This window comes from Phoenix dactylifera, chromosome 5, assembly GCF_051530095.1.
Source record: "Phoenix dactylifera cultivar Ajwa chromosome 5, Ajwa_hap1_PhDact_Kaust_v1.1, whole genome shotgun sequence".
NCBI lineage: Eukaryota > Viridiplantae > Streptophyta > Magnoliopsida > Arecales > Arecaceae > Phoenix > Phoenix dactylifera.
In genome coordinates, this window is record NC_143194.1 from 8557129 (window position 1) to 8584934 (window position 27806).

The 27806-nt window shown below is 36.5% G+C and overlaps 1 protein-coding gene across 2 annotated transcripts; it reads left to right on the forward strand.

The window, feature by feature from the left end:
• EDR1 (Protein kinase superfamily protein) lies at window positions 1-27250 on the forward strand. 2 transcript variants are annotated; one of them, XM_008815574.6, is made up of 14 exons: window positions 372-577; window positions 1568-1987; window positions 2481-2584; window positions 4027-4784; window positions 4884-5276; window positions 5674-5714; window positions 11693-11761; window positions 11896-11996; window positions 20176-20254; window positions 20391-20489; window positions 21556-21624; window positions 21719-21768; window positions 26182-26358; window positions 26672-27250. In XM_008815574.6, the coding sequence occupies exons 1-14, from the start codon at window positions 524-526 to the stop codon at window positions 26805-26807; spliced, it is 2550 nt and encodes an 849-aa protein (XP_008813796.5). In that variant the 5' UTR covers window positions 372-523; the 3' UTR covers window positions 26808-27250. The 2 variants fall into 2 exon arrangements, with proteins under 2 accessions (XP_038972252.2, XP_008813796.5); XM_039116324.2 differs by having other exon boundaries at window positions 1-577; window positions 4027-5276.
• Window positions 27251-27806: the final 556 nt, after the last annotated feature.

The following is a 27806-nucleotide window of genomic DNA, read 5'->3' on the forward strand; positions in this document are numbered from 1 at the left end:
GTCTAAGAAGACTCCCTCCGCCATTGTTCCTCTCTCCCCTCCTACCCCCGACATCGAAGGAAGAGGGAAAAAATCCCCCCCAAATCCGCCAACACTGCCATATATAGCAAAAAAGCGGAGAAAGAGAAGGGGATAGGAGAACCCGATGAAGAACATTTTCAAAATCCACAAGAGAAACCCCCACCGATCCAACGAGATCCCGCCCTCGTCCGCCGCCGCCGCGTCGCCGTCGCCGTCGCCCGCCGCTCTCTCCCCCTCATGCGCCTCAGACCACCGCGCGGCGGCGCACGCGACGGGGGCGACGCCATCGCCGCCGTCGCCCTCCCCGGCGGCGGAGGCCCCGCGGCCGACGACGGAGGCCGCGCGGCCGACGGCGGGGGATCGGCAGGATTACTTTTCGTCGGAGGAGGAGTTCCAGGTGCAGCTGGCTCTGGCGATCAGCGCGTCCAAGGAGGACTTTAGGGATGATCCAGATGGCGATCAGATCCGCGCGGCGAAGCTGCTGAGCCTGGGGGGGCACAGGATGGATCAAAAACGGGAGGACGGGACCGCGGATTCGCTCTCGCGGCGGTATTGGGTGAGTTATTGAATCTTTTCTTCTGATTGTTGGTATCGTGGGTGGAATTTGGAAACTGTCAATTCGAATTAGGGGTTTCGAGTTGGGGTTTTGGAGCTTAGGCACTTGCAAATTAGGCAGAGATGGGAACTTGGGAAGAAATTCACTGCTTGTTTCTTAAAGAAACGATGGTTTATCTTTGTGGCTAGCAATTGAGAGGATTTTGGAACAGTTTTGCGTTTCTGAGATGTTTCTTGACATTTCAAGAACACTTTCCTTTCAGTTGAACCCTAATTGTGATTGGGATATCGATTGTGAGAGCATGGCTAATGATTAAATTTACGTTTTAGTTTTTGCGTACTTGTTTAGGTCCTGGTGTAGTCAATCTGGGCTCTTGGTGATGACACGGTGAGCTGGAATCGATGGAAGTGGACAAACTAGTTTCATGTTGGATTAGCTTTAATGGCTGTGTCATATAAAATTTGCACAGACTCTTGCCAATTTAGGTTTCTTTTTATTAATTAGCATGCTGTTAGACTTGCTTGAAGTAAGCACAATTATGAAAACGAGTTGTGAAAAATTCTGTACTAATTTGGTTAAATTATAATACACTACGTTGGAACTTCTCTCTTCACTTTCCTTTTCATCATTCTGTATGATTGCTGAGATGTTCAAAGGGATCGAGCAAATTCATGATTTACAAGGGTTTTCTGAAGTTGCAATAATCTAATGTTGATTAAACTAGTAGTGATCATGTTTGTGGCATGCATATGTACCTGTTCTGTCTGCTGTCTGTCTGTCTGTATTTGTATGCATGTTCATATGCATCTGCCTATTTTTGTTTTATGGAAATATATGAACTGCATGTTCCTTATAAGGCCTTTTCTTGTTATGGGACTAATTAGTGGTGATTTTCCCAACATGCTTTGCGAGAGCAATTGAATTTTCATATGCGCCTTCTCCATTGATCCGCTTTCCTCTATTTTGATTTTCATCTGCTGTGCTTTCCAGGACTATAATGTGCTTGACTATAACGAGAAGATTGCTGATGGGTTCTATGACATATTTGTGCTTGCAAGTGATTATTCAAGCCAGGGAAAGATGCCATCACTTGTAGATCTCCAAAGCATAGGAGATCTTGGTTTTGAAGTTATTATAGTCAACCGTTCAATTGATACTGCCCTAGTAGAGTTGGAGCAAATTGCACAGTGCATTTCTTTAGACTGCCCTGTTGCTGATACTGGGCTTTTGGTGCAAAGGATATCTGAGCTTGTTACAGAGCATATGGGTGGTCCTGTAAAGGATGCAAACGACATGTTAGCTAGGTGGATGGAGAAAAGCACTGAGTTACGAACCTCACAACAAACTAGTTTATTACTGATTGGTTGCATAAAAGTAGGTTTATCTCGTCACCGTGCACTACTTTTCAAGGTTAGTTATTTCTTTCTTCTCTTATGTGCAATTTAGGTTACATTGGTGCTCCCCTGTATAGGAGTCTCTCTATGCTAGCTTTTGGTATATTAGTTGCATGTATATTTATCATAGTAAGTTGGCATGACCAATGGTAACATGGGCACAAGACAGTCAGTGCTATAAGTATAAAGACGATGTTTTTATAATACATTCTAACTTTAGGAAGACATTTTATAGAAAAAAACATTTAGGGAGATAGAACTTAGTAGCACTGCATGCTTTTCTTTGATTCTGGTTTCAGCAGAGCTCATTTGGATGGGAAAAGAGACTTGTCATCTGTTGTCTGTGTTATGTAGTGTTTACATCTCTTTAATATGGAATTTTGATTCAAGAAGGATCTTTGTTCCTTTAATAATGAACTTAGTTTTGCCAACAATCTTCGCTTTCAGTTTCTTTTTTTTTGTCTGCTGGATACTTAATTTTATCAAATAACTACCCCATCTGAATGCAGGTGCTTGCAGATAATGTTGGCATTCCTTGCAAGCTGGTTAAAGGGAGTCATTACACTGGCGTTGATGATGATGCTGTCAATATAATTAAGTTGGGTGATGGAAGGTTTGTGCATCTATCTTGTATGGGTTTTTCATGTATTTCATTGCCTTAATTTCTTTGAAGATGTAGTGCTATGTAACATTTTGGAAGTTTTTTCCTCTTTGTAATAAGTATATGTTTTCAAGATACTTATTTCTTATAATCACAACATTTCCAATTTAATTTCAAGTTCAGAAATTATAGCCCCCAGATGTTGAAAAGTTTCAACCATTCTTTATACTTCATTTACTCATTGTAATGGCATCAATATTTTGTACTGCCCAAATTTGTTTTCTCATCTTAGTTTTCTCTTGAAGATGCACCACAACTCATAAATTAAATAATATGTCATCAGATAAGATACTTACAAGCGCCACAACTCATCAATTATATAATATGCCATCAGATAGATACCCTCAAGCATTGTAGTTGTCAAATAGAATTGAGTATTGCTGCCCATATTAGTAGGGATGCAACTTTGCATGACTTGTCATGCATGCATACATATATACATAATATGGTTGCTAAAAATTACTTTCCCTTGATTTCTGGAAAGATGAGAACAAAGTTCCTGAGATACTCAAGATCGGTAAGCATAATTAGTTGAAAAAATGTGTTTCTCGATTGTTACCTATGAACAATCTAAAAGAACGACCCCTTTTGTTGGATTGAACACACGAGAGGAATTGGAATGGTGATTATTATTTTAGGATGTGAATACTAAGTAACTAATGGAATTTATCCTGTTCTCAGCTGTTTGGATTTCCTGGCTGATGCGTGGATGACAGACACCTCATTTCTCTTTGCTATTATTAATAGCCTTCTTCATCTGAATAACTAACTTATTTTAAGTCTTCAACTTAAGCAACTAGCAATTGAATATCTGTTGTGTGTCTAATTACATTCAAATCGTAACCAGCATGTTACTGTTGTCAATATTCTTGGTCTATTTCAAGCTTAGTCAGTGAGGAAAATGAATGCAGATTGAAACTTACCTTAGGGGCCTGCAATTTTTGGATTATGTTTCCTGCTGAAGTATCATATGCTTTTAAAACCACGTGGTATACAGTGATATGTTCCTTATATATACACATATGTTCCATCTTCTTTCCCTTTTTTGAGCACTGTGCTGATTTGTCCAAAATGTCTAAAAATTTATCCACTGTAATCTCTCAATTCATTTCATATAGTTTCAGTCAGTTATGTAGATTTAGTATTTAGATTTTTCCTTGTTTCCATTGTTCAATTGCATTGAGACAATATCTAGCATTTATCTTGTGCCAAAATCGACAAGAAATTTACAGTTCATTGTACTGATTCACACACATCATTTCTTTAATTTTATGAAAAATGTAAAAGCATGGCAGTTCACTTGTATGCTGTGTTTATCAATGTGCAAATAGATCTACCTATGACATTAAATCTAGTGCCGATTACCATTGTTAATTTGAATTATTCTGCATTAGGGAGTTCCTGGTTGATCTTATGGCAGCCCCAGGCACCATCATTCCAGCTGACGTACTCAGTGCGAAGGATGCTGCCTTGAATTCTTATAGGCCAAGAATAAGCAAAAATGCAACTCCTTGGACAAAAAATAGTTCAGTGGACAACTTATCTAGAGCAGAGTCATCATTTGGTCATCATACAGGTAGAAATGGAAGTTCTGCTTTAAACAATGATAAGCATGGAGAAGCTATACAAGAAAAGACAATACCGGTACCTTCTGTTCTTACAACATCGGGTACTGATGGAAGCAGTTCTAGTGATAATACAAGTTTGTTTTTGCAAGACCAGTCAAACCAGTTATCTTGTTCTCCTAGTGCAACTTCTTCAAAGCAGAAAGGGGTTATTGAGGTTCGTGTGGATGATGATAGTTTAAGGAATGAAAAGTTGAGCACAGATACTGATTTACAAGATACTGCAGACTCTACAGACCTTTTTGCAGATTTGAACCCATTCCAGGTAGTTGGAATTGGCAAGACTTCTGCACCGTTCAGAGCCACTGATATTGGAAACACGGGATACCAGAGACGGAGAGAGAACATTGTCTCAGGCCCTGGAAGACCTCAACGTCCTCTGGTTTGGAAAGGCCAATCTGCATGCAACGAAGTTCCTAGCAGAAAGCAGTACAATTTTGTGGAGGGGCTTTTTCCACGGAAAAAAAATGATCTTAATGCATCATCATCTCAAGTGCAGAGCTCTGCTGGAAATATACACTCCAAAGGTTCCAATGACAATATTGCTCGAGTTTCTAGTATTTCATGCTCTTCTGGTGTAGCTACATTTGGCAATGAGATGACTAGTGTTTCTACTCAAACTACAGGCTGTCCTTCCTCTGGACTTAGTAAGTCAAGCGTTGCTTCAGAAAAGGATCAACATAGTGAACTGGAACGTAGCTATGTTAATGCCCGAACAGATAAACCGTTTACTCAGGCATCAGGAGTGAAATATAAAAGGGATGATCATGCACGTGAGTTGGTTTTGCAAAGTAGCATGCCGTACCACATAAAGGAAGGTAAAAAGAATGTTATTGGCAAACATGATTTGAAGTGCCAATATGATAGATCTGTGGGAACAATTATGGAATCAAAGGATCAAGAAAACTCAAATTCTCCATCACAAGCGAGGCCAAGTAGGCTTGATCCAATGCTAGATGATGTGTCTGAATGGGAAATCCTGTGGGAAGACCTTGTAATTGGCGAAAGGATTGGGTTAGGTATTTTCTTAACTGGATCTTAAAATGAAGAAACTTTGGTAGGCACTTTCCTTTTCTTGCATAGCTCGTTTCTTCTATTTATTGAAATTTGCATCCCAGTCTCATGATATAAACCAAAAAAATCCCAAATTAGATTCGTCTGAGAATTTTGTAAAGCAACTTTCTTTTAACTAATATAGCAGATCAGTTTTTACCCACTTTAAGGTCAAATATTCTGAGGTTTCCTGAACTCTTTGCATACAGTGTTCCTCCTAATGCTTTTAGTAGCATGTTGCATGTTCTTAATCTTGTTTACCTGATTAGAAAAGGGTAGGTTGGGGTGGGAATTTTCTTTCACATTCAAGAATGTCTTCTATTTGAGAAACTAATCAAAAGCCATTCTTGATTTTCTGAATAGGATCTTATGGAGAAGTGTATCGTGCTGATTGGAACGGAACGGTGAGTAGTCTTAATGGTATTGACTGTAATGAATTCTCACAGGTTACATGCTCCTGAAAAATGATTTGATCAGAGAGGAAATCATAATATTCTATTTTCGATTTTTCCTGCAGTTCTTTTCTTTGGGCTGGAAAATTAATTTTTTTTCATGATCATCTTGTTTTGTGTTGCCACTTTTGACCAAATTTGATACATATAATAGTTTGCTTTCTGTATCTGTTGAATCAGTTTTGAAAAAGTAACACCAAACAGAGAAGGAAGAAAGGGCAGTTTCATTTCTTGTTGATCGAAAAGAGACTGGCTCTACTTTTCATTGACTTTTATGATCTCAGATATTTTCAATTATTTAGAACTAAATTTCTGAATATGATTGTACCCATAGGCAGGAAGTTATATTTTTAAAGGCTTTAGTTGTCGATATTATAAGTGGCAACCTTCCATTTGTGCTAATATCAGACATGTTCACACTGACATGAGTAATTTTGCTGCATTTTTCTATGTTTGTGCTAATTCTGTATTCTCATTCTTCTGAAAAATGCATTATCATAATGCAATTGCCTTTGACGTAATGATAATTTTGCGTTATACCGTTGTCTTTGCACTGATTGAATCATGGAATCAGAAGATGAAGAATGGATTATTGTTTTTTCTTTGGTTGCATCTGAATGATTTTCAGTGTTTCTGGTCATGTAGATACACAGTTTCATTTAGCTCTCTTTTCATGCCTGCCATCAACTGTGCCTTGTAGGCTATACCCTCTACTTATGCTTAAGTGTGATTTGGTAATCTACATGCAATTTTTTTTTAACCTTACCTTTGCACCAATTTATATCTACTAGTCTTTGTATAATTTGTCTAGATAGCAGTTGAATTTTGGATATTGCTAACTGAAAGTATTACGCTGAAATTTCCATAATTGGGTGCACCAGATTCCTATTTGCTTTGAGTGCCCATCATTGAGGTAATGATTCTGGGTAATCTGCAATGTGCAATGAATTATTATGATATTGCTGCTTAGCCACTATGAGAAGTGGCCAATTGGCAAATGAAGAGTCAGTTTGACTCATTTTGTAAGAAGGTGCTCTGGGAAATGATGAGATTGTGAGTGATAAATTCCAAATCTACAGGTTGAGAAGAGATGGTAAAATGGTTTTGGATTTTAGAGGGAAGGAAATATCTCCTTTTTCTTGGTCGTGGACTTTTGAAGTAGATAATGCTGAAGGTTATTAATGAATGGGTGACTAATACCTAGGTGACCAGAAAAAGACCAATTGGAAGTGGTAATTGAATAGTAACGGATGAAATATTCATTAATGTTATATTGCAAGGTATGAATCTGTTGACCTTAGTTTTACTCAAGATTTGGATTTTGGACTCAAGTAGATAATTTGCCTGTTGGGGCTCTTTGGCTGGTCAAATCACTCTTATGTAATAAATTCTCTTCCGCATTGCTGTTTCCTAATAAAACTATAATAAAACTTTGGTTACTTTAGTGTTGAGCTATTGGTTACAGACACATGCATTTAAATGGGCACTGATTATTTCAAGGTTCTTTTGGATTATTAGGAATGGAGAATCCTGTTTCTGAATTGCAGACTTGTTGATCGCACTTACCAAATCCTGAATCATTTTATTATGTTTAACCTATTGGTCTTTAAAAATATATTAAGAAAGCATTAATTTTAAAATAAAGAAACGTATGAACTTAGTTATAAGATATATGTGGTCTCGTGATTCTTATAAACTTTTATCTTGTGGATTTATTTGGTTTATGCTCATGCTTCTCTGGTAGTATAACTGCCATATTTTTCTATAATTAATCCCAATTATATGCAATAGGTTCCTAATTGTGATTGCTGCTTTTATAGTCATTACATAAACTTAGAATAACCTTTTTGGATGACATTGGTTCTCACTTTATCCAAAACAACATGGAAAAGAAGGATCAAATTTTAATGATAAAAATAAGCATGATTCGAAGGAATCTTGGTACCAAGGTTCGCCGTACCGCTACCGAACCCCGTACCGGTGCCGCACTAGCATAAGCGTACCGAATGTCGGTACGGTACAGTATGCGGTACGTCAGGCGTACCGACACTGGCGTACCGATACCGGTATCCATCGGTACGGGTACGGTACGCCCGGTACCGACCTGTATCGATCGGTACAGCATACCATGCTTGGTACTTTATTGGAACTTCTGTTCTGCTCGTGTAGAAATCTTAATGAGAGTCTGAAATGTCTCCAATTTGCTAAAAATCAGGTTCTCTGGCAATGGAGGTTATGAAAATAAGGATAATGCCATTTGGCAGGACATTGTAGGAAGGGGATTATTCAAATGGAAGACAGTTTATACTTCATGATGGGTTTCCTTTCTACGTGAGGTGTCACTTATGGGTTATTGCTTGAGTGCCCTTAACTCCTAGCATGCTTTTAATAGACAGAACGAAGGTTTTAGGTGCCATACTGTATCATGGCAACACATGGTGCAGACTAGCATGCAGTTGAGAGTATTGATAAAACGTATGCGTGGGCATTATGCTATGTTTTATAAAAAGGTAGATAAATCATTTGCTGCTTAAGAGTTGGTTTGTGCAAGAAAAAAAATTAAAAGCAACTTATTTCCACATATATGCATGCTAATTGCAATTATGCATGTACAGTCATAATCTAAAGTAATACTGCATTCAATGCAACCATTTCATGTGGTGGTCGTAGTGTTTGATGTGTGAGTCCTGTAATTGATTCTAATCATGAGAGACATAAGAACGATAAAAAACGTACATTTTTTTTACCCATTCATAAAGATAAAACATATTTTTTTTATGCACTAGACATGCTACCATGAAAACTATGCAGACATATTGGAAGAGTTGTGCAAGAATTTATTATTCTGATGCTCATCTATGCATCTTGTCGCCACAGGAATCATCTCATTATCCTTTGTGTTAGCCTCTATGTCCCTAGGATGGATCCTATAGAATTTGCTTATCATGCCTCAAAGCATTAGTTAACAGTCTGTCCCGTTTTTCCTTTCTTTTTCTCATCCTTTGATAATAGGAGGAAGGATGACTATTCCTACCACCATGATTTGCATCTTAGGTATGATGACTAGATCCGGTTGCCTTGGTCTATAACTTTGAGCCCTATTGTAATTACACAAATGTTGCATTTTGTAGGCCTGTGTGGTGATTGTTGTCAGCTTAGGAACTCGGCATGCTAACATGTGAGGGGTGTAAGCAAGTGGCTGTTATCATTGTCATGTCATGTTGCCCGCAGCATTGAAAGTACCAAGTAGTGTAGGTCGGCCTCCTTAACATCACGGCAAAAAGTCAAGTGGAATGCTGCATCTTTTGGTGGAGTCTGTTTCAAAATTATTCTCATTTCGATGAAGAATGCTAGACGAACCCAGTCCACACACAAAATGGTTTGTAACTAACAATGGTTAGCAAGTATGGTGTCAAATTTTATAACCATGCTCTTTAAATATTTCAAGTATTATTATTTGTATTTAAAATCTATTTTAAAACATTTTTAAAACCAAAATCAATTTTTTTCTAGTAGGACTATATTTTATTCCTACTCGATGATATGGCTAAAAACCAAGTCAAGTAGATAAGATCTTGTTAGGTTATTTCAGAGTCATACTGTTTTCAAGGGATGATTTTGGGTGAAACCAAATTTCTTTCCTAAGAACATTGTTTATTCACTAGACTCGTGATAAAGTTCATGAATCTGGCCAAGATTAGTAAAAAAAAATTAATTCCATTAATTTCAAGCAATTGAATTAAGAAAACATTAAGATTTAGTTTTCTTACAAAGAAATCCAACCCTTTGTCCTCCAACATACTCACAACAAACACAAAAAATAAAAACAAGTTAGAAAGGGAAAAGGGTAAAACATATTTGACCTCTACATGGTAGCTTGCAAGTATGGTAGAATGGTGGCTTTACTGTTCACATCGTCGACAGAATTACAAAGCAAATTTCAAATGGAGTTCGTTTGATGCTCTCCACTTTCTCCCTTTTCTTCAAAACCAACAAAAAAGCTATTCTCATTAAAACACCACCCGATAAAAAGTAATGGGCATTATTGGTCTGGTGATAGTTTATAATGGTTTATATTGGTTATATGATATTGCCATGCTTGATAGCCGATGTTGATTGGTACGTATAGTGCAGTGGGTTCGGATTGCTGTGCTATGCTTCCAAATTGCGATGGAGTACAAGACATATTAATGTGTATTGGCACTTCATTTTTTTGGTAAAACATGTGGTTGTTTGGTGTCATACATCAATATTTGACTGGTTCCATGACGTTTTTAGTGCTTCTAACAATTGAGGCATGGTTCAAATTTTTGTTGGACAGTTGAACCATAAACATAAACATAAGCATTTCATTTGAACTCTGCAACCTCATAACCTTGTTTATGAAAATGGACTATTGTTGAACTTATGGAATATTTGCTTGGTAGTAATAATTACAATAGAAGGTCCACCTTCATGTAAGTTAAAGTGAAAGAATTCTATTACTTTGTATTTGGAAATGTGTCGTTTTATGTAGTTTTGGAAGTAGCTTGTAGTACATGAAATAGTATCTCTGTTAGAATTGGCTGTCTACCTATGGATCAACCATCCAATTTATTCTCGGCTTTGGAGCTGGGATTGACATTGGTGATGTGTCAAGAAATATGCAAAAAGTTGTGTTTTAGTACTGATTGGCAAACAATGATTCATCATGCCTATCTAGAATAGTTAGAATAATGCCTAATGTTTAGGGTAGAAAAGGGCATCATCCTAGTGCACGAGGCTCTCGCTGCTGTGGGATCTATGAAGTGTCAGATATATGCAAATAATGGTTATTATAAAGATATAAGATTTTAATCACTGTTCCAATTCCTGGGCAGTACTTGTCTATACTAGGTGTCCCCGATCAGATTGGTGATTGTGTGGGTCGTGAGACGCACCTATCACCTCCATATCAATTGGTACCAAGCAACATGGGAACTAGCATCAACCATTACAGACCGACTCCAATTGAGACGAGCGTATAAGGCATGTGGGCCCCATTTGCTGTTGGCATTCGATCAGGGAGAGGAAACAGGAAGACAGAAACATGGAAAAAACAAAATAAAAAAATTTGAAAATAAAAAAAGAAACAAAGGAAAAAAAAATAATACCTCACCTAACCCTAATCTATGACCTAAACAAACATAAAAGCATCCTAAACAACCATTTAAAACATCAAACAAAGGCCGAAAAAAAATGCATCTTGTATGTTTTAGGATTTTGTCGCGTCCCAATTGTTGGTATGATACGATCTTGCTACCACATCGACCTAGTCCCCAATCAATACTGGTATGAGGACTGACTTTGAACTTTGATTTGAATGGTAGAGTCACTGAAACTAAGTGAAGAACAATTATTTCTTTGTTTGAACCAAGATTTTCAATATTGGTGGGATGGCGACGCATCCCATAGCTGGAAGTGTTGGGACAGGGGCCTGTCCCAAGTGTCAGGATGGGATGAGTCCGAAAACCGACCAAGATGGGACAGGACATCCACCATCCCAACTGTCATTACACAGGGCATCCTGTTCCACAGAAAATTTGGGATGGCTTTGTTCCATGTTATTTAAAATGTTTGTTTGAATATCTTGACTGAGAGTAAACAAATGTGCATTAATTTGCTGGCTGCTAGGCATTTCGACTATACTACATTATCAGGAAACACTTCATGTTGCACTGTTCTGTCATCTGGACATTGAAATGTAAACTCATGAATAAACAGAATTGAAGCACATTCATCATGTATCAATAATGGTTAGCTATGCTAGTCATTAAACTTCATCATAATTCTTTCATTGAGCATTTATAAAGGAGTTAACTATATTGTGAGAGTTAAACATGTAAAACTTGCCCATTCAATATTAGTTGACTATATATTCCCATGCATGCCTTGTGTTTTTTCAATTACAGGAAGTAGCTGTGAAGAAATTCTTAGACCAAGATTTCTATGGAGATGCTTTGGATGAGTTCCGTAGCGAAGTAGGTGTTCTTTTTTTCAGTTGTACTTGACTTTTACAGCATTTCTTGCAAGAGTATATTATAGGCTCTTGCTTCAAATGTTATTACACGTTAATAATGAATAATCTTCCACTAATATAGCAGTGTTTGGCTAGGTGCGGATAATGCGCAGGTTGCGGCATCCAAATGTTGTTCTTTTCATGGGTGCTGTGACTCGGCCTCCAAATCTCTCCATTGTTTCAGAATTTCTCCCAAGGTAAAACAAATTTCCATTATACTTTATGTCGCTGGATTGGAGACTATTGTGAAAGAACTTTAATTCTTACATTCAACTGCCAAGGCATGTACCGGGCACCAAAGGGAATCCAAGTTCTGTTACCTTTGGGTCTGCTGAAGATCATCTGAGAAGCCAGTGATGATTGTATGAGTTCTGGGCATTGTTTGCTGACTTTTAGCTTCATCAGTAATCTATGAATAGAGACGATGTCCTTTTCTTTTACAGCATCTTTGCACTTTTGATCTATTATTAGAAAAAGAAAGAAAGTCCTTGACACCAAGAATTAAAAATTTTCTTATAGAATATAGATACTTTGTTTCTTTCATTTTAATCTTAAACATTGTTAATGATCGTCCAACAGAGTAGTATAGACAAAAACATCCTATGTTGGTAACAGACTAACAATGATATGTTTAGTGAGACATGTTGAACTGGTTTTATTGTTAGTGCAACTAGACCTTTCATCTGTTTGATAGATAAATAATGATTCAGCACCTGTTTTGATTATTCAAAAGTGAGTATGATTGTGAGTGAAAGTCCCCATACAGGCTAAAACTATCTAAATTATTAGATGCACAATGGAGGGACAAGTGATTCAATGGAACATGTAGTATTTTGCTGACCATTGTGAACAACTTGTTGCAACTAGTCATATTTGCAGCAATACAGTTTTGCAATTTCATTGAGGGCAGGCTCTTGGAATAACCCATGTTGTATAAATAGTAAACTCTTGGTTGACCATACCATCTATTTACTATGAACAGGCTAGTCTGAAGGGCATGTGTTGGACTCAAGCCAGGTGAATCCTTCATTGCTTTTAGATTTGGAAAACCTGGCATGCATAAAGGAAATATCATTACTGTGTCAGTTGCATTCTTGGAAGTGATCAAAGTCTATTTTTCTGTCTGGTGGACAATTGATGATGGTACAGCAGTTGTGGATGTGAATCCATGATAAACTGGGGGAGGATGGGAATATCTGGGAAGTTGGGTGCCAATTGCTGGAACAAAGAGTTCATTTAGGAATTTAGAGAGAGAAAATTGGTATATGGGGTGACTTTGGGGCAGATGGCTTCTAGTTTTTAAGAGTGGTATAACATTTAGAGCTATAACTGGAAGGAGAATTGGGACAGTAGCAGAGGCTGAAGCTCAATTAGGAGACACTGACAATTGCTGTTGATCTAATTAACCAATATAAAAACCATTGATGCTGGGACTGTGGAGAGATACTGGGGTATTGATTGTTAAAACCTTAGCAGGTCAAAATTGGGACTGTGGAGAGATACTGGGGTATTGATTGTTAAAACCTTAGCAGGTTGAAGCTGGGACTGTGGAGAGATACTGGGGTTGTGATTGTTAAAACCTTAGCAGGTCGAAGCTGGGACTGTGGAGAGATACTGGGGTATTGATTGTTAAAACCTTAGCAGAAAAGTGGGCCTTTTCTGGGCACTGATTCAAGTTGCATAGGATATGGTCTACTTTTGCGACTGACACTAAGCTTTATCTGAGTTCAAGATCAACAGTTCTTCTAACATTACACGTTTCTTGAAACCTGATGTGCATGCACACCAACCTCGTCATTATGTTGACTTCAGGCAGCTATTCTATTTTAGTGTGAACATTCGAAGCAATGATACATGATTACTTTGGGAGACCATTGTCTTTTACAGTTTTACTTATTTGAACTTAAGTGTTCCAAAGATGGCTCCCTCATCTTTAACTTCCTTCTTTCCTCCAAAATATATTGGAATTCTTCTTCACTTTGACCATAACCTAGTCATGCTGTTTGATTATGTAAAGGAGAGAAAATGATGAAAGCTGTTTCAACTCCGGAGTGACAATCCTTATTTTAATATTTTTTTTCTGTCCTCCCTCTTATTTCATAAACAATTTTTCGAGCACTGGCTGTAAAACTTCTGATTCACCCCTCCCTCTTTCACAAGCATGCTAAACTTTAGTCTTCATTCCATTAGCTAGAGATTTGATGTTATTTCTGGATATTATGGTTACACTTCTCTTATGAACAATCCATTCCTTTTATTCAGCAACTGTAAAGCTGTTGATTTAACTTTCAAGTTTCAAAAGTTTGGTATTATTCTGTTCAGGTCAAGGCACCAGATGGGTTTGAGTTTGGCAGTTCTAGCTGTTTTGAAAGTTTAAGTTTCATTTTGACATTTTAGCCAAAAAAATGCAGAAAAGTAGAAGTATGAATAAAATATCACAAAATGGAAAAAAAATATAAATCAAGGAAACCTCATTATTTTAGTATATGTTGTATTGATTAGGAGTTTTGGCTATACCTTTCAGTGGTTTTATTCTAAAACTCCCAAAGTATGCAATGGACCATATTAAAGGAAAAAGGCCATGTTTTAGAATATACTAGTGTGATGCATCATTTATTGCTTAGTGAGAATTTGACACATTATATGCTACTAGCAAATTGCCACATGCAATCCACGGTTGACAAAAATAATAATCATTGAAGTAAGGTACCATTAAATTAGTGTATTTAATCTAATCTTGTTTCTTTTTTTGATTGAAATGAATGTACGAACAGCAAACCAATAATAAATAAATAAATAAAAATTATTAAAAATTAAACCAAAGAGTTAAAACAAGAAATAAAAATAAAATGAAATAATAAAATAGATAAAAGAAGGGCAAACAAGGATCATTCTAAAATATAGTGGATTATTAAAATATATAATAAAATAAATAAATTTTAGAAATAAAAATAAAATAAAAGAAACATAAAAATCATAAAAATACAAACATTTATAGTAAAAGTAAAAGCACTAGATGGAAATAAAAATCCAAATAAAAAAAATACAAAGCCAGGTAGTAAAAGTTTAAAAATAAAATGCAAAAAATTAAAAATTTAAAAATATTGTGAATGAATTAAAATTAGAAAATAAGTTAAATAGAACAAAATAAAGTAAAATGTAAAAGTACATAGCAAAAGAATAAAATATGGATCACTAAATGAAGGAAATACAATATAATTTTATAAAAAATATAAAAGAGATAAAATAAAAAATGAATTTAATAACAAATTGATAAAATATAAAATAGTTAATAAACTAAAATTGTAGAATAAAATCTGCAAAACATGAAACAAATAGTAAGCATAAAAATGCACAAATGAAATTCCAACGATGAAATAAAATTAGACTAAAAAAAACACAATAAATTAAAATGATATAAACATAATTATAAATAAAATAAGTAAAATTAATTTAAATTATTAAACTAAGAAAGGAGGATAGGGTTGGTGATTGGGATTGCTTTGAATTGTGAGGCATGTAGAATATGTAGTAGGGGCATGGTGGAGGAGCAAGGAAAAGGGGGAGAATCTAGCATGCAGAGGGAGGGAAGGTGAGAGATAAGGCTGAGGATGACGATGCCTGAGAAGGGAGAGAAGAGGGAGAAGATGGGGGAGTTAGGGTGTGGAGGGGGGGTGGGGCAGGGTGGATGGAAAAGAGGGAAGTTGGAGAGATGTGAGGGGATGAGGGAGAGAATATGTGCAAGAGAGGGGGGTAGAGAGGCGAGCGTGAGAGAGAAGCATAAGGCTATATCCTGGACCAATGAGATCCTATTGAAAAGAGATAATTTTTATGTTATAAGAGTAGTAAAAAGTTAACTTTATTAGTTGAAAGTATTTTGAAATTTATCGAATAACTTATTGAGGGAGAATTTCATCTAAAATTATGATAGACATGATCTATTAAAGAATATGGCAAAATTTGAAGTTCCTTTTTATAGTATAAATATGCCTATGAGATTTAATTTCTGGTACTGCCAAACCTATGAACAAACAAGAACATGATTAAGAAGATTGTATAGAGGAAAGGAGCACCTTTTATTGATGGATGTTAACCTTTTAACTATAAACATTTTAATGGTGACTAAACATTGGAGTTCGTGGATGTTGATGTCATCACATGGGGCATGAATATGACTATGCTATTGTAATAACGTAGCATGACTCATGGATACTTTTTAACATATATGTAAAAAGATCTAAATGTATATATTGCCATATGCTAGATATATTATATGCTAATTTTCCAATATTTTCCCTATCATCATATCCATATTCTATCATGTCTGTATTTGTCCATGCTTCATAAAAGAAAGATTTGTTGCATTGTCAAATATACTGAACCATGCTAGTTTTTTCTTTCGTATTTCTTATAAGGTAGATAATTTATAATTGTATTATCATTGGATATCTTATTTAATGTTGTTTAACTAATACAATCTTTCTTCTCTCTCTGGACAGTGTTTATTGAGATACCAATGTAGTGTTTTTAAGTTCAAGCTACACCTAGTGTAACTTTTATTAGTATTACACCTTTTTAAATTGGATGAGTCACATATCCATGATTCAAGTTGTTGGATGTGATCTATCACCTCTATATTGCATATGCACCAGAAATCATATGTTTTAGAGACCTATACTCTATGCTTCAAGTGGACAAAATTGTGCTTAGTTTAAATAACATGAAAGAAACTGACGACTTGATACATAGGCTTGGGGTCTCCAAATTGCATGATTTTTTGTGAATAACTAGATTAGAGGTAGTAGTTCACATCTAATGACTTGGATCATTGATGTGGCATCCCTATTGTCCAATTCAAAAAAGGGCGTAACTCTTTAAGAGTTGCACGAGGTATAACTTGATCTTGACCCTATATACGTACACACACACATAGATGTATGTTCTTTAGAATTTGAGAGAGATATAAATTCTTTTTCTTTTTTAACTAAAGAGTGCTTACTATACAACGTTAATGAACATGAAACCAAGTACTATGGTTGAAAACAATTTGCTTGTGTTGTCTTTATTGTACTTGGCCATACTATGTCATACGGTACCGAACTAGACGGTATGAAGTATACTGAACGGGATGATACGGGGCCTACCGTACTGGTTTGGTACCGGTACACGGTACAAGAGGCATATCGAGTACCGGTACAAGAGGCATATCGACATTCGATATGCTAAACCGGCCTCCGTATTGGGCATACCAACATAGTGACAGGATGGCATCGGTGCGGAGTCTAGTACCGAGACGGCATACTTTGCACTTGGCATTATGTTACATCTATTTTGCATGTTACAAGAGTTGGTGTTTGCTGCAGTTTTTTTTGGCTTCTATTTTTATTATTAGTTTGCTCAGTATTGGTTGTATGAATCGTTGAACACTGTTGGAAAATGAGATGCGTCTTAATCTTAGTATATCTTAGATATGCCTCTATAAGATGAATGCGAGCTAACTCTATTTTATTATATTAATTTTGTTTTGCATCATTTATTTGCAATAGTTCTTAAGACTTGTGATATGCACTTTAAACTATAGCCATCATCACTGGCATATGCATTGGTGTTAGTAAATTAGGCTTTATAATTCAACCATTATTGTTTCCATCTTCTGCTCAAAAGGTATCATTTCACCATACTAACAATGCCTGCTGGGCTCATATGGCTATGTCCAGGGCCGACTCTTAGGCGATTGAGGCGGTCGCCTAAAGCCCTCGGCCCAAGGAAGGCCCTGCTTTGCCACCGCTGCACAGCTAGAGAGAGAGAGAGAGATGAAGGATAAGGAATTAATGGTTGGGTGGGAAACGGACCCGAGAGGGAGAGATAGAGAGGTGGTGAAGAAGAGGCAGTGGAGGAAGAGGAGAGCGGGCCATGGCGGATAAGCCATTGGGAAGGGCGCCGAGAGAGAGAGGGGGGGGAGAGAGAAGGGTTGGATCCAATTTGTGAGGCCCGACTGCGTTGTGAATCCTGATCTGTGCAACGAAAGTGCTTCGCTGGAATCGCAAAAACTCGAGAATCTGGTCGAAGGTTTTGATAGAAAGGAAGAGGGTGCTTTTTTTCTTTTTTTAAAAAAAAATATATATTTTTTTAGAGAAAGGCCTTGAAGTAAGAGGGTAGAGGTTTGTTTAGCTATTCAAATAAGAATATGTTTAGAACTAATATTTTTAATTTTTAAAAAAATATTTTTATTAGTTCAAGAAAAACTTATTTCAAATATTTTGAAAAAAAAACTCATAATTTTTACTTCCATCACGGATGCTTATTAAAAAAATTTCATCATTTAAATAAAAAAAAAGTTCTCCCCTAGTGAGTTCGCCTTAGGCTCCCAAATGTATTGGGCCGCCCCTGGCTACGTCTCTTTAGGATGTGCCCCCCTTTTCCAATGGGCAATACCGTGGTTTGACAGGCCTTCTTGTGAGGCCAAGTTCCTGTTGATGCGGGTGAATGTGGAAGAATCACACCCTATAGTAGATGTGACATTAGAGTCCATGTATCATTACTCTTTGTCACATGGAAACATAGGGAAAAAAATTAGGAAGGAAAAACTTGCATATACTATGCATATCTTCTTAATCATAATTATTGTTTTTTTTCTTTAATTTTGTTGTGTACAATATTTATTCCTAGTCATTAGTACAGTATTTTGTCTGGGCTTTTTTTTTTTTTGCATATCACACCCAAGATTTTATCAATATTATACGCGTCTTATCCCTATTTATAAATCGACCCAGATAAAGTTAGATTTTATTTGCTAATTAGGTTAATTCTAATAGATGAATGGATGGTTTTTTCTTCCTCCTCTGATGGAACCTTTATAATTTAGAAGATGAAATTACCTGTCCCCATTATCTCTCCCCCCTTCCCTTTCTTCCAGAATTAGGTTTCTTCACCAACTCTGCACAGTCTCCTTGGCCCAATTGCTAGGGCTCGAAGGTCCCATGATCCACTGCTTTCCCTCTCATTTCCCAAGTGAAGAGGGCCATAGTTGTACATTATGGTGCATCACGAAGAGGACAATGCTTTGGTGAGGGCGCCTTTAGGAAAGATGAACTCCCTTGTCATTGTGGCTTTCCCAAGTCCTAGAGTCGTCACCACCGGGCTGAGCCGGTGGGTGGACTCTTCTTGACCTCCTTGGGTTCCACACACCATTGAGACATTTAAGAAACCAAGGTTAGCAAGAGACAGGAAATCTTTGGGAAAATCCCTGACATGGAATTACAAGAAAGCTCTAGATGTTTCAAGCTTTTAAGGGCCTCTAAGCTAGCTGGCACATTGTTGACGTCATATCAGGAGAGGTTGAGCACTAGGAGGCTGTCACATCGGGAGAGGCCTACCACCTGGTTGAACCGGTTGTCGGTGAGGTTAAGGACCTTGAGGGGTGGCAGGGCCTAGTTGGGCAGGCTCGATTTGAATCAGAGGTCATTGCCAAGGTGGTTGGTGGAGAGGTTGACCTCGAGGAGGGATGCGGCAGACCAAAAGTTTTCCTGGGATGGAGCCCTCAACAGCATTGTTGGAAACGTCAGGACTTGGAGATTCATGATGCCCCGCAGGAACACCCAGGACACTGTGCCACTAAGGTTTCTATTGGGGAGTCATCTGTTGAATCTTGGAGCAGTTGGAATGTCGCTGGTTACAGGTAAGGAGGTTGGAATCCCGAGATGGAGCTGAAGGCAAGGGGCCACAGAGGAGGGGGAGTGGGTTGGCGTCAAGGCCTTGGATGTTTTACCATTTGTGCTGGACCCTGGATGAGAGTAATCCGGGGTAAAGTCGTCTTTTAGTATCCCAAGTAAACTTAACACCATGATCCATAGTTCATTGAGGAGATGATTGGCTAGCAGAAGGGACTTCTTGCAAATAAAATTATCTTTATCTAGGTCGATTTGTATATAGGGATAAGGAGAGGTGTTATGCATAATATTGGTATAATCCTTGGTGTGCTTTTTTTTCACCCAGGATGACTTGTAGGAACAAGAATAGTTTATCCTAGTAAAGGTTTCTTTTATAAAATATAACATGATCACCAAATTAAGAGGATGCAATTTTTCTTAATACTATATTTTTGAATATTTTGTTCTATCTAATTGACTTTAAACATGATTTTTATAATTGTTTTGTAATCTGGAATTGTTGTTGCTCTTGGCTTTGGGTGCAACTGGTCATGTGTTATTTAGACTTCTCTGCATATTATTTAGTAAAAAGCAATTGTACTCTGATGTAGTGATTGAACAAGTTTGTTATTGATCTAGTTTTCTTGTAAATACTATTTGACTAATTTCTTTGTTTATCTTAAGTCAACATGTTTCATTCATAACTTACTTGCAATTCAAATTTCAGAGGAAGCTTGTACAGAATTGTTCATCGTCCGAATTGCCAAATTGATGAGAAGCGTAGAATAAAAATGGCTCTTGATGTGGTATGAATGCCGAAAACTTGCATGCTCATCTTCTTGTTAACCCTTATTGCAAGCTCCTCTCTCTCTCTCTCTCTCTCTCTCTCTCTCTCTCTCTCTCTTGGTTGCTTGCTCTTTGCTTACACATTCTCTCTCACAGGCCAAGGGCATGAATTGCTTGCACACTAGCGTACCAACAATTGTTCATCGGGATCTGAAATCGCCGAATTTGTTGGTGGACAAGAATTGGACAGTTAAGGTATGCAGTGTTCTTGTCGACCTTGAAACTTATCTACCTAGTATTTCCATTCATTTAAATGACATTTTATTAGCTGTTTTGAGGTAATTCTAATGCTAGGTGATGGGACTTGACTAGAGAAATGTTTAATTGTTAACTTTTAGTAGTTAGATATGTTTCTTGCAAACATTTTTCTTGACTCGCCTTTGCAAATACCAGCTATGACAACTTCCTCTTGATTTTGTTCTGTTTTTCTTTTATTAGCATATGATACACTCGAGTTAAATTCTATGGAAAACTAAATGATCGATCTATTTGTTTGCGAGTATGTGAAAAAAATCTTTGGCAAAATTATTAAGATAACTTGGATGGTATTTTTGTTTCAACATTAATGAAAATTCACTCATCCTTTGGAATCACATGCAAAGGTAGTAGCCCACCTGGACTTTAGGTGTTCCTTAATGGGAAGCTAGGTTTTTAATTGACTAGGTGTTTGATTTATTTCTTATGAGGTATGATGCAATTTCATTATCAAACGAGAAAGTTGGAAACTTTTAGCCTTTAAAGATGTAGAGACACCAGCTTCTGACTTTAGTTGAGCACTGCTCCTTGATAATTTGTTCTAGCTAATTATTGCTCTTTAGATTTAGTCTTGATGGTTTGATTTAAAATTTTATCTTGTTAATTTAGAGGTTGAATATGATTTTGAAGCTCACCAGTGCTTCAGTATTCCATACAAATTGCACGCCACTGCTTAGCTAGGATTTGGTGAGAGAAGGCCAGAGTCAGTTAGTGGCCCTCCCAAAAGCAATGTGTTCTTGTGCGTGTGTACACACTGTTCTGTGCATGTTTGGGGTGGGATTTGGTGGACTGTGCATCTTGCAACCACTAGAATGCCCGCTGGTACTCATATCTAGATGTGCCAATACCAGACTTGTCTTGTTTGTACCATTGTCAACCAAGCAACTGGTAGTCATATGTACATGGAGCTGTAATAACTAGGTTAATAGAAGTATTTTATAAGATGTCACACATAACTAAACATATTAATTTGTATTACATGTCTTTTGATCCAAAAAAACTGCAGGTTTGTGATTTTGGTCTTTCACGCTTGAAACATAATACGTTTTTATCATCCAAGTCCACTGCTGGCACGGTACGCAAATATTGTCAAAAAGAAAAATTTCTGTTTAGCCATTTTATTACCAATGATTAACTGTATCTTTACACTTATCTGTTTGATGTTTTAGCCTGAGTGGATGGCACCAGAGGTGTTGCGCAATGAACCATCCAATGAAAAGTGAGTTTCCTATCTAGTATTATTTCTAGGCCCTTTTCTAATTTTGCATTTATTTTCTAATTAGCTGGTTGTCCTTTTTATTTTGGTAGATAGTAACTGGTTTTCTCTGCGTTAGTTTCTGGTTGTTTATCTTTCAGGCTATGTAGTGAGTGTTCTAAAATTGAATTACTATCTTCAGTTATGTAAGATTAGGTGCTTGACGAACTGATACATTCTTTCTGATGTCCTAAAATAATGATGCCTTTTATGGCTCAATGCAAAGCACCGTATGGATAATCATAGATTAGAACTGTGTTTGACAATGTTATCCTGGAATAATTTTAAAATGTAGGATGTCTGAATCTGGACCACTTATCAATAGCATGGAGTGCCTCAAGTTCCAGTTTCTGTTGGTCAAAATGGTCTGTTGGCTTTTGCCTAGGTGCCTGGGAGATCTAATTCTGTCTATAAGTAGAAAAATAGGTTGTTCCTTCAATGAGAAAGTAACTTATGATTTTCCTTAAAAGGTCTCCAGAAAATATCCATTCTTTATCTATTTTCTATCATAATTACTCTCTAACATGTGTTTATTTAGGGAAAGAAGGTGAAGCAGGGGTCGATATAAGTTCAGATTCGAGTCTCCCAGTAGTTCAGGGCTCCACTTATCCAGAAATAAAACATTTTGTTATGTTAATGCATTTAGCCTAACAGATGCTGTTAACTTGTGAGGTCAACTAGGACTAATGGTTGGTTCTCAATAAGAATGTGATATGTATTAGACTAGGTGATAGACTGGAGGTGCTAGGTGTACCTTTGAGGTATTAATAACACATAGACTTGTGGTTTTTACAAATGGGTTAGCGTATCCACCTTTGAACCATGCCCTTAAACCAGGCAAATACTTTGCCAGAACTGCTTTTGAACCAAGTGTGTCCAAACCACTTCTGCACAATCCATTGCTGTACCATGCCTATTCACACTCCAACTACTACTGAGCCAAGCCAAAACTGCTCAAGAACCACAACCACCCAAATCACAGCAAAATGATCTGACCAGGCCCTAGCTGGGGCTGATGGAATTACTCTCACATGGGGTTTCAAGTGGGGAACTGTTTATTTCAGGCTTAAATCGGTTGATGATGTGCATGAGGATAAATTAGTCATATTGCTAGCATAACTTATTGAATTAGAAGCAGCGATGGCAAAAATTTAAGGATGTGAAGATAGCAGGTCTAATTGTTACGAGTATAGCTTAATAGGCTCATATAGGTTAGTGTCAAGAAGAAAAAAGGTAGCTAGCAAGGATAGTAATAGTTTTCTTGAATGACTGTAAAAAAGAAAAAGCTTGAATTGTTAGTTATGTTTTTCACTTTGTTGAATGATTCTCCATATTATTCTCAGGTTATTAACTAAGAACTATTTGATAAATCACATATTTTACATTTTATTCATGAGTAGTGCTATTGTTATTGGTGGTGATGGTGTTTTTACTACCATATTTTGTTCTTCTTTCTCCTATATTTTCTTCAAATGAATAAATCTGCAAATATGTTTGTCATTTTTGTTCAAATTTATAATTTTATCGCATCTTTCTGAAATTTTTTGCAATTTTTAATGGGTTTTTTTTCATGTATACCCTCCAAAATATACAAAATTGTGTGAATATCCTCGTAAAATTGCCATGTGCATGTGTACCCTCGTAAAATACTTATTTTACATGTATACCTTTCTTTTACTTTCTTTTTTATTTATGTACCCATACCATCTAATGCTGTTAAAAAATAAATGATTTAAATTTGAAATGACCGAAATACCCTTATAGGTTGACTTGCAAAAAAAAAATATAAGAATACACATGCAAATAGCAACTTTGCAAGAGTATTCATGCAATTACGCATATTTAGGAGGGTATAGACTTCAAAAATTGACATTTGCATGTATACCCTCATAAAATATTTATTTTGCATGTATATCTTTCGTTTTCTTTCTTTTTTATTCATGTACCCATACCATCTAACACTATTAAAAAATAAATGATTTAAATTTGAAATGACCGAAATATCTTTATAGGTTGACTCGCAAAAAAAAAAATATAAGGATACACATGCAATTAACAACTTTGCAAGAGTATTCATGCAATTACGCATATTTAGGAGGGTATAGACTTAAAAAATTCAATAAAAATGATCAAAATTCAGTAAAGATAATTTAGTTGTTTTGAATTAAAAAATATGGCGAAAAAAGATTAATATTATCATGTCACATGATTTCATGTTAATATCAACTCTTATAGAATGAATCATGTTTACGAAATTCTTACCTCAAAATTAAGCAAAACATTTACAAATTACTAAAAAATATTTTACTAATCTAATCATCTATAATTAATTTAAATTTGATATGCTTTAATCTTTTAAAAATAATGAAGAATATATAAATGTCATAGATTCAATAATGATAATTATATCAAAATCAAATGGAAAATAGCATTACCAAAATGATCACCTAATATTCCAACTTGACCGAGTCATGATCTTAAAAAAGAAAATTGACAATGTGGCTCAATATTTTTTTAACTTGTTGATCCAATTGAATCATAAAAGACTTAGCAAGTTCCAATCGAGTTTTGATTTTTTTCTTTTAATAGATTTTTTGAATGTATACTCTTTTAAATATAAGAAATTGCATGAATACCCTCATAAAGTTGTTATTTGCATGTGTACCCTTATAACTTTTTTTTGCATATCTACCCATAAGGATATTTTAGTCATTTTTGTTTTAAGCTGTTTATTTTTTAACGACGTTAGATGGTATGGATACGTATGCAAAAAAGAAAAAAAGGAAGGATATACATATAAATAATAATTTTATGAGAGTATTCATGCAATTTCATATATATATAGGAGGGTATACATGCAAAAAATTCTTTTTTAATTCTTCCAAATTTAGAACTTTGGCCCTAGCTGAATGATTCTTGAATACCAAACTTACAAGTGCACATGCAACGATTTAATTCTTTCTGAAATCAGGATCTTGACCTGGCAAATGTTCATGAAATGCTTGGTATGATATCATGATGGACTGGGCATTGCCCATATTCATATTTTTGCTCTTGATTACATTGTGAGTGTTGATTGAGCTGCTGGGGCAGCATATTATCTAGATATCTAAACATTGCCACAATTAATGTTGCTGATGCAATGCATTAGATTGGATAGTTTGGAGGATTTAGGGAGCTACTGATGGTTAAGGGACACCATGATTTCTATAACATTGTTAATTGCATGGAATGAACATCCTTTGATCTTCTATAATATGTTTGATGAAACAATGCATATTTAATTAAAAATTGTGATATACTTTCCTAAGACGGCCCTTGCTACTGTTATAACATGTGATATCCTAGGGTATGATGGCGATATAGCAATATTAGAAATGCTATTTGTTCTAATGAAAAATACACACGGTCATATATACATGCATGTAATCATTAATGGTTGGTATACCCTTAATGCACCACTGTTTCAATTACTGTAATGCATGAAGTGGTCATGTATGGTGTGTTATAAACACCTACATAGTGCAAAGCACTCTGCAATTACTTCATTCGCTAAATAAAATTAAAGATTCATCCAAGGTTCGCCGTATTGATCGATATCATACCACACCGAGCATACCGTACTGTACCAAATATACCGTATTATACCGAGCGTACCATACTTTACCGGTACCGAATCGGTATGCAGTCTTCTATTATAGTGTCAGTACATGGTACGGTATGAGATGGCGAACCTTGAGTTCATCCTTTGATCTTCTATAACACATTCGAATGAACAATGTATGTTTAATTAAAAATCATTGTATACTTTTCTAAAACAGCCCTTGCTGCTATTATAATATGTGATATCTATCCTAGGGTATAATAGTTATGCAACAATGTTATGAATGCTGCTTGGGCTAATGAAAACACACACTGACAAACACAATATAATTACTAATGGCTGCTATGACATTTATGTACCACTGTTACAATTATTGTAATGCATATAACGGTTATATATGGTCCACTATAAATGCGTACATAGTGCAAAGCAGTATAAACCTACTTCATTGGTTATTATGAAATTAAAGATCCCTTTTGACAACCATGATTTATAAATAAATGGTTAAGGATAGCTACCTTCATGTCAACTGAGGTACTCTACGATCTATGTAACAAATGATAATTTTGGATTTTTAACTTAAGAAAGTATCTGTTTGGAAAAGTCTTCGACATTTTCTTAACTTGTATGACATATCCATGTAAATTTAATTTAGATACTTAACATAGTAGATTTATGGTAGAATAGATGATTCTTCCTATTATTTTGCACAGGAATGATCCATTTTGACAACTATTTGCACATCTCATAAATCAAATCTGAAATTTGTACAGGTGTGATGTCTATAGCTTTGGAGTGATCTTATGGGAGCTTGCAACACTGAGGATGCCATGGAGTGGGATGAACCCAATGCAGGTGGTTGGTGCTGTTGGATTCCAGGACCGACGGCTTGATATCCCAAAAGAAGTTGATCCTCTGGTTGCAACGATTATTAGGCAATGCTGGCAGACGTAAGTGGTTAAAAAGTAAACTATTGGAATCATATACCAAAATAGTAAACTATCTAATGTTGGAATCATATACCAGACCATGCTTACTGTAATTGAGGTTGAATGCCATATGAACATTATGATAAGGAGTGCAGATCACCACTAATTTCTAGATGTTGAGATGTTAAATGTGCCCTAGGATAATGGCCTTGGCTAGTTCTACATGCATTTTGATAATGCCCTGTATATATTATTGGTACTTTAACCTCTAATTGCAGAGTGGCTCGATTGGTATATAGTTCTTACTTGTGGCTTCAATTGTTTTTGTTAACAGAGACCCAAGCTTGCGTCCCTCATTTGCACAGCTGACAACTGCCCTGAAGGCCTTGCAGCGGCTTGTCATCCCTTCCCATCAAGACACACAAAGCCCACCGGTGTCGCAAGAGATATCGGTGAACTCTACACCCTAAGATCCTCCTCCTGAACTGTGAATAAAATTGCTGTTGCAATTTTTTAGGGTTGGGTTTAAAAGTTGGAAACGGGAATGCTGTGTTTGTTAGCTCTTTGGCTAGTAGTACTCACACTGTCCCCGTTGCTGTCATGCCCAAGACCTGTGGCAGTGACTGTACAGAGAATGGTGTCTAGCATTCCGAAGTCAAATCGTTCCATCTTGTAAAGAGAGTTGTGTAGGGCTTTCGCTAGGTGTGTGCTTGCCGGAAACCGGCCAGCTTTAGTGAATAGTACCCTGAATTTGGGGGGAGGTGTATCTTATGTCAGTGATGGCTCTTTTGGGGGAAAGCATATTGATATAAATATTATCGTGTCTTTCTGCAAATAGTGTATTATTATTGTAGTACAAACATTGGACCTTCTTTTCCTTATTGAGTGAACAAGAAAAAATAATTATTTCTCAGTGTGGTCTATCTTGGAGTACACTTCCAAGTTCGCAAGCTGTTCAGTAAGTCCCATTTGATATCAATGCTTCGCAAGTAGAATTTATGAAAAGGAAGCTCTTAGTTCTTACCTCGTAAACAAGTTTGCCCTGTTTGTTTTGGGAATAGATTTATCCAGGTTAATGCGATAAGTTTCAGGAAAAATGGGAGGAACTACTTTCAATAAATCTACCCAATAATTTTGGTTTTATAATTTCGTTTTAAGTGGTTAATGTTGGAATATTTCAAAATTCTGAGTCTGCCCTTCTTTGTATTTTGTCTTTTTGTCTAGTGTACTTTTTTTAGTCCCACATTGGAAAGGAATAAAACTCAAAAGATTTTTATATAGTATTCAACCTTTTAACTTGGTGAAGCAAAGAAAGAAAGTAGCCCACGCGCGCATGAGCCCAATGGAGGTCCAAGCCAAAATTGGCGAATCCGATCCGGAAACGTTTAACCGGGCGCGTCGCGCTTGATTATCACGCGTAGGCCCCCCCCTCCACCCCCCCCCCCCCCCCCCCCGCCCCGCCGCAGGTG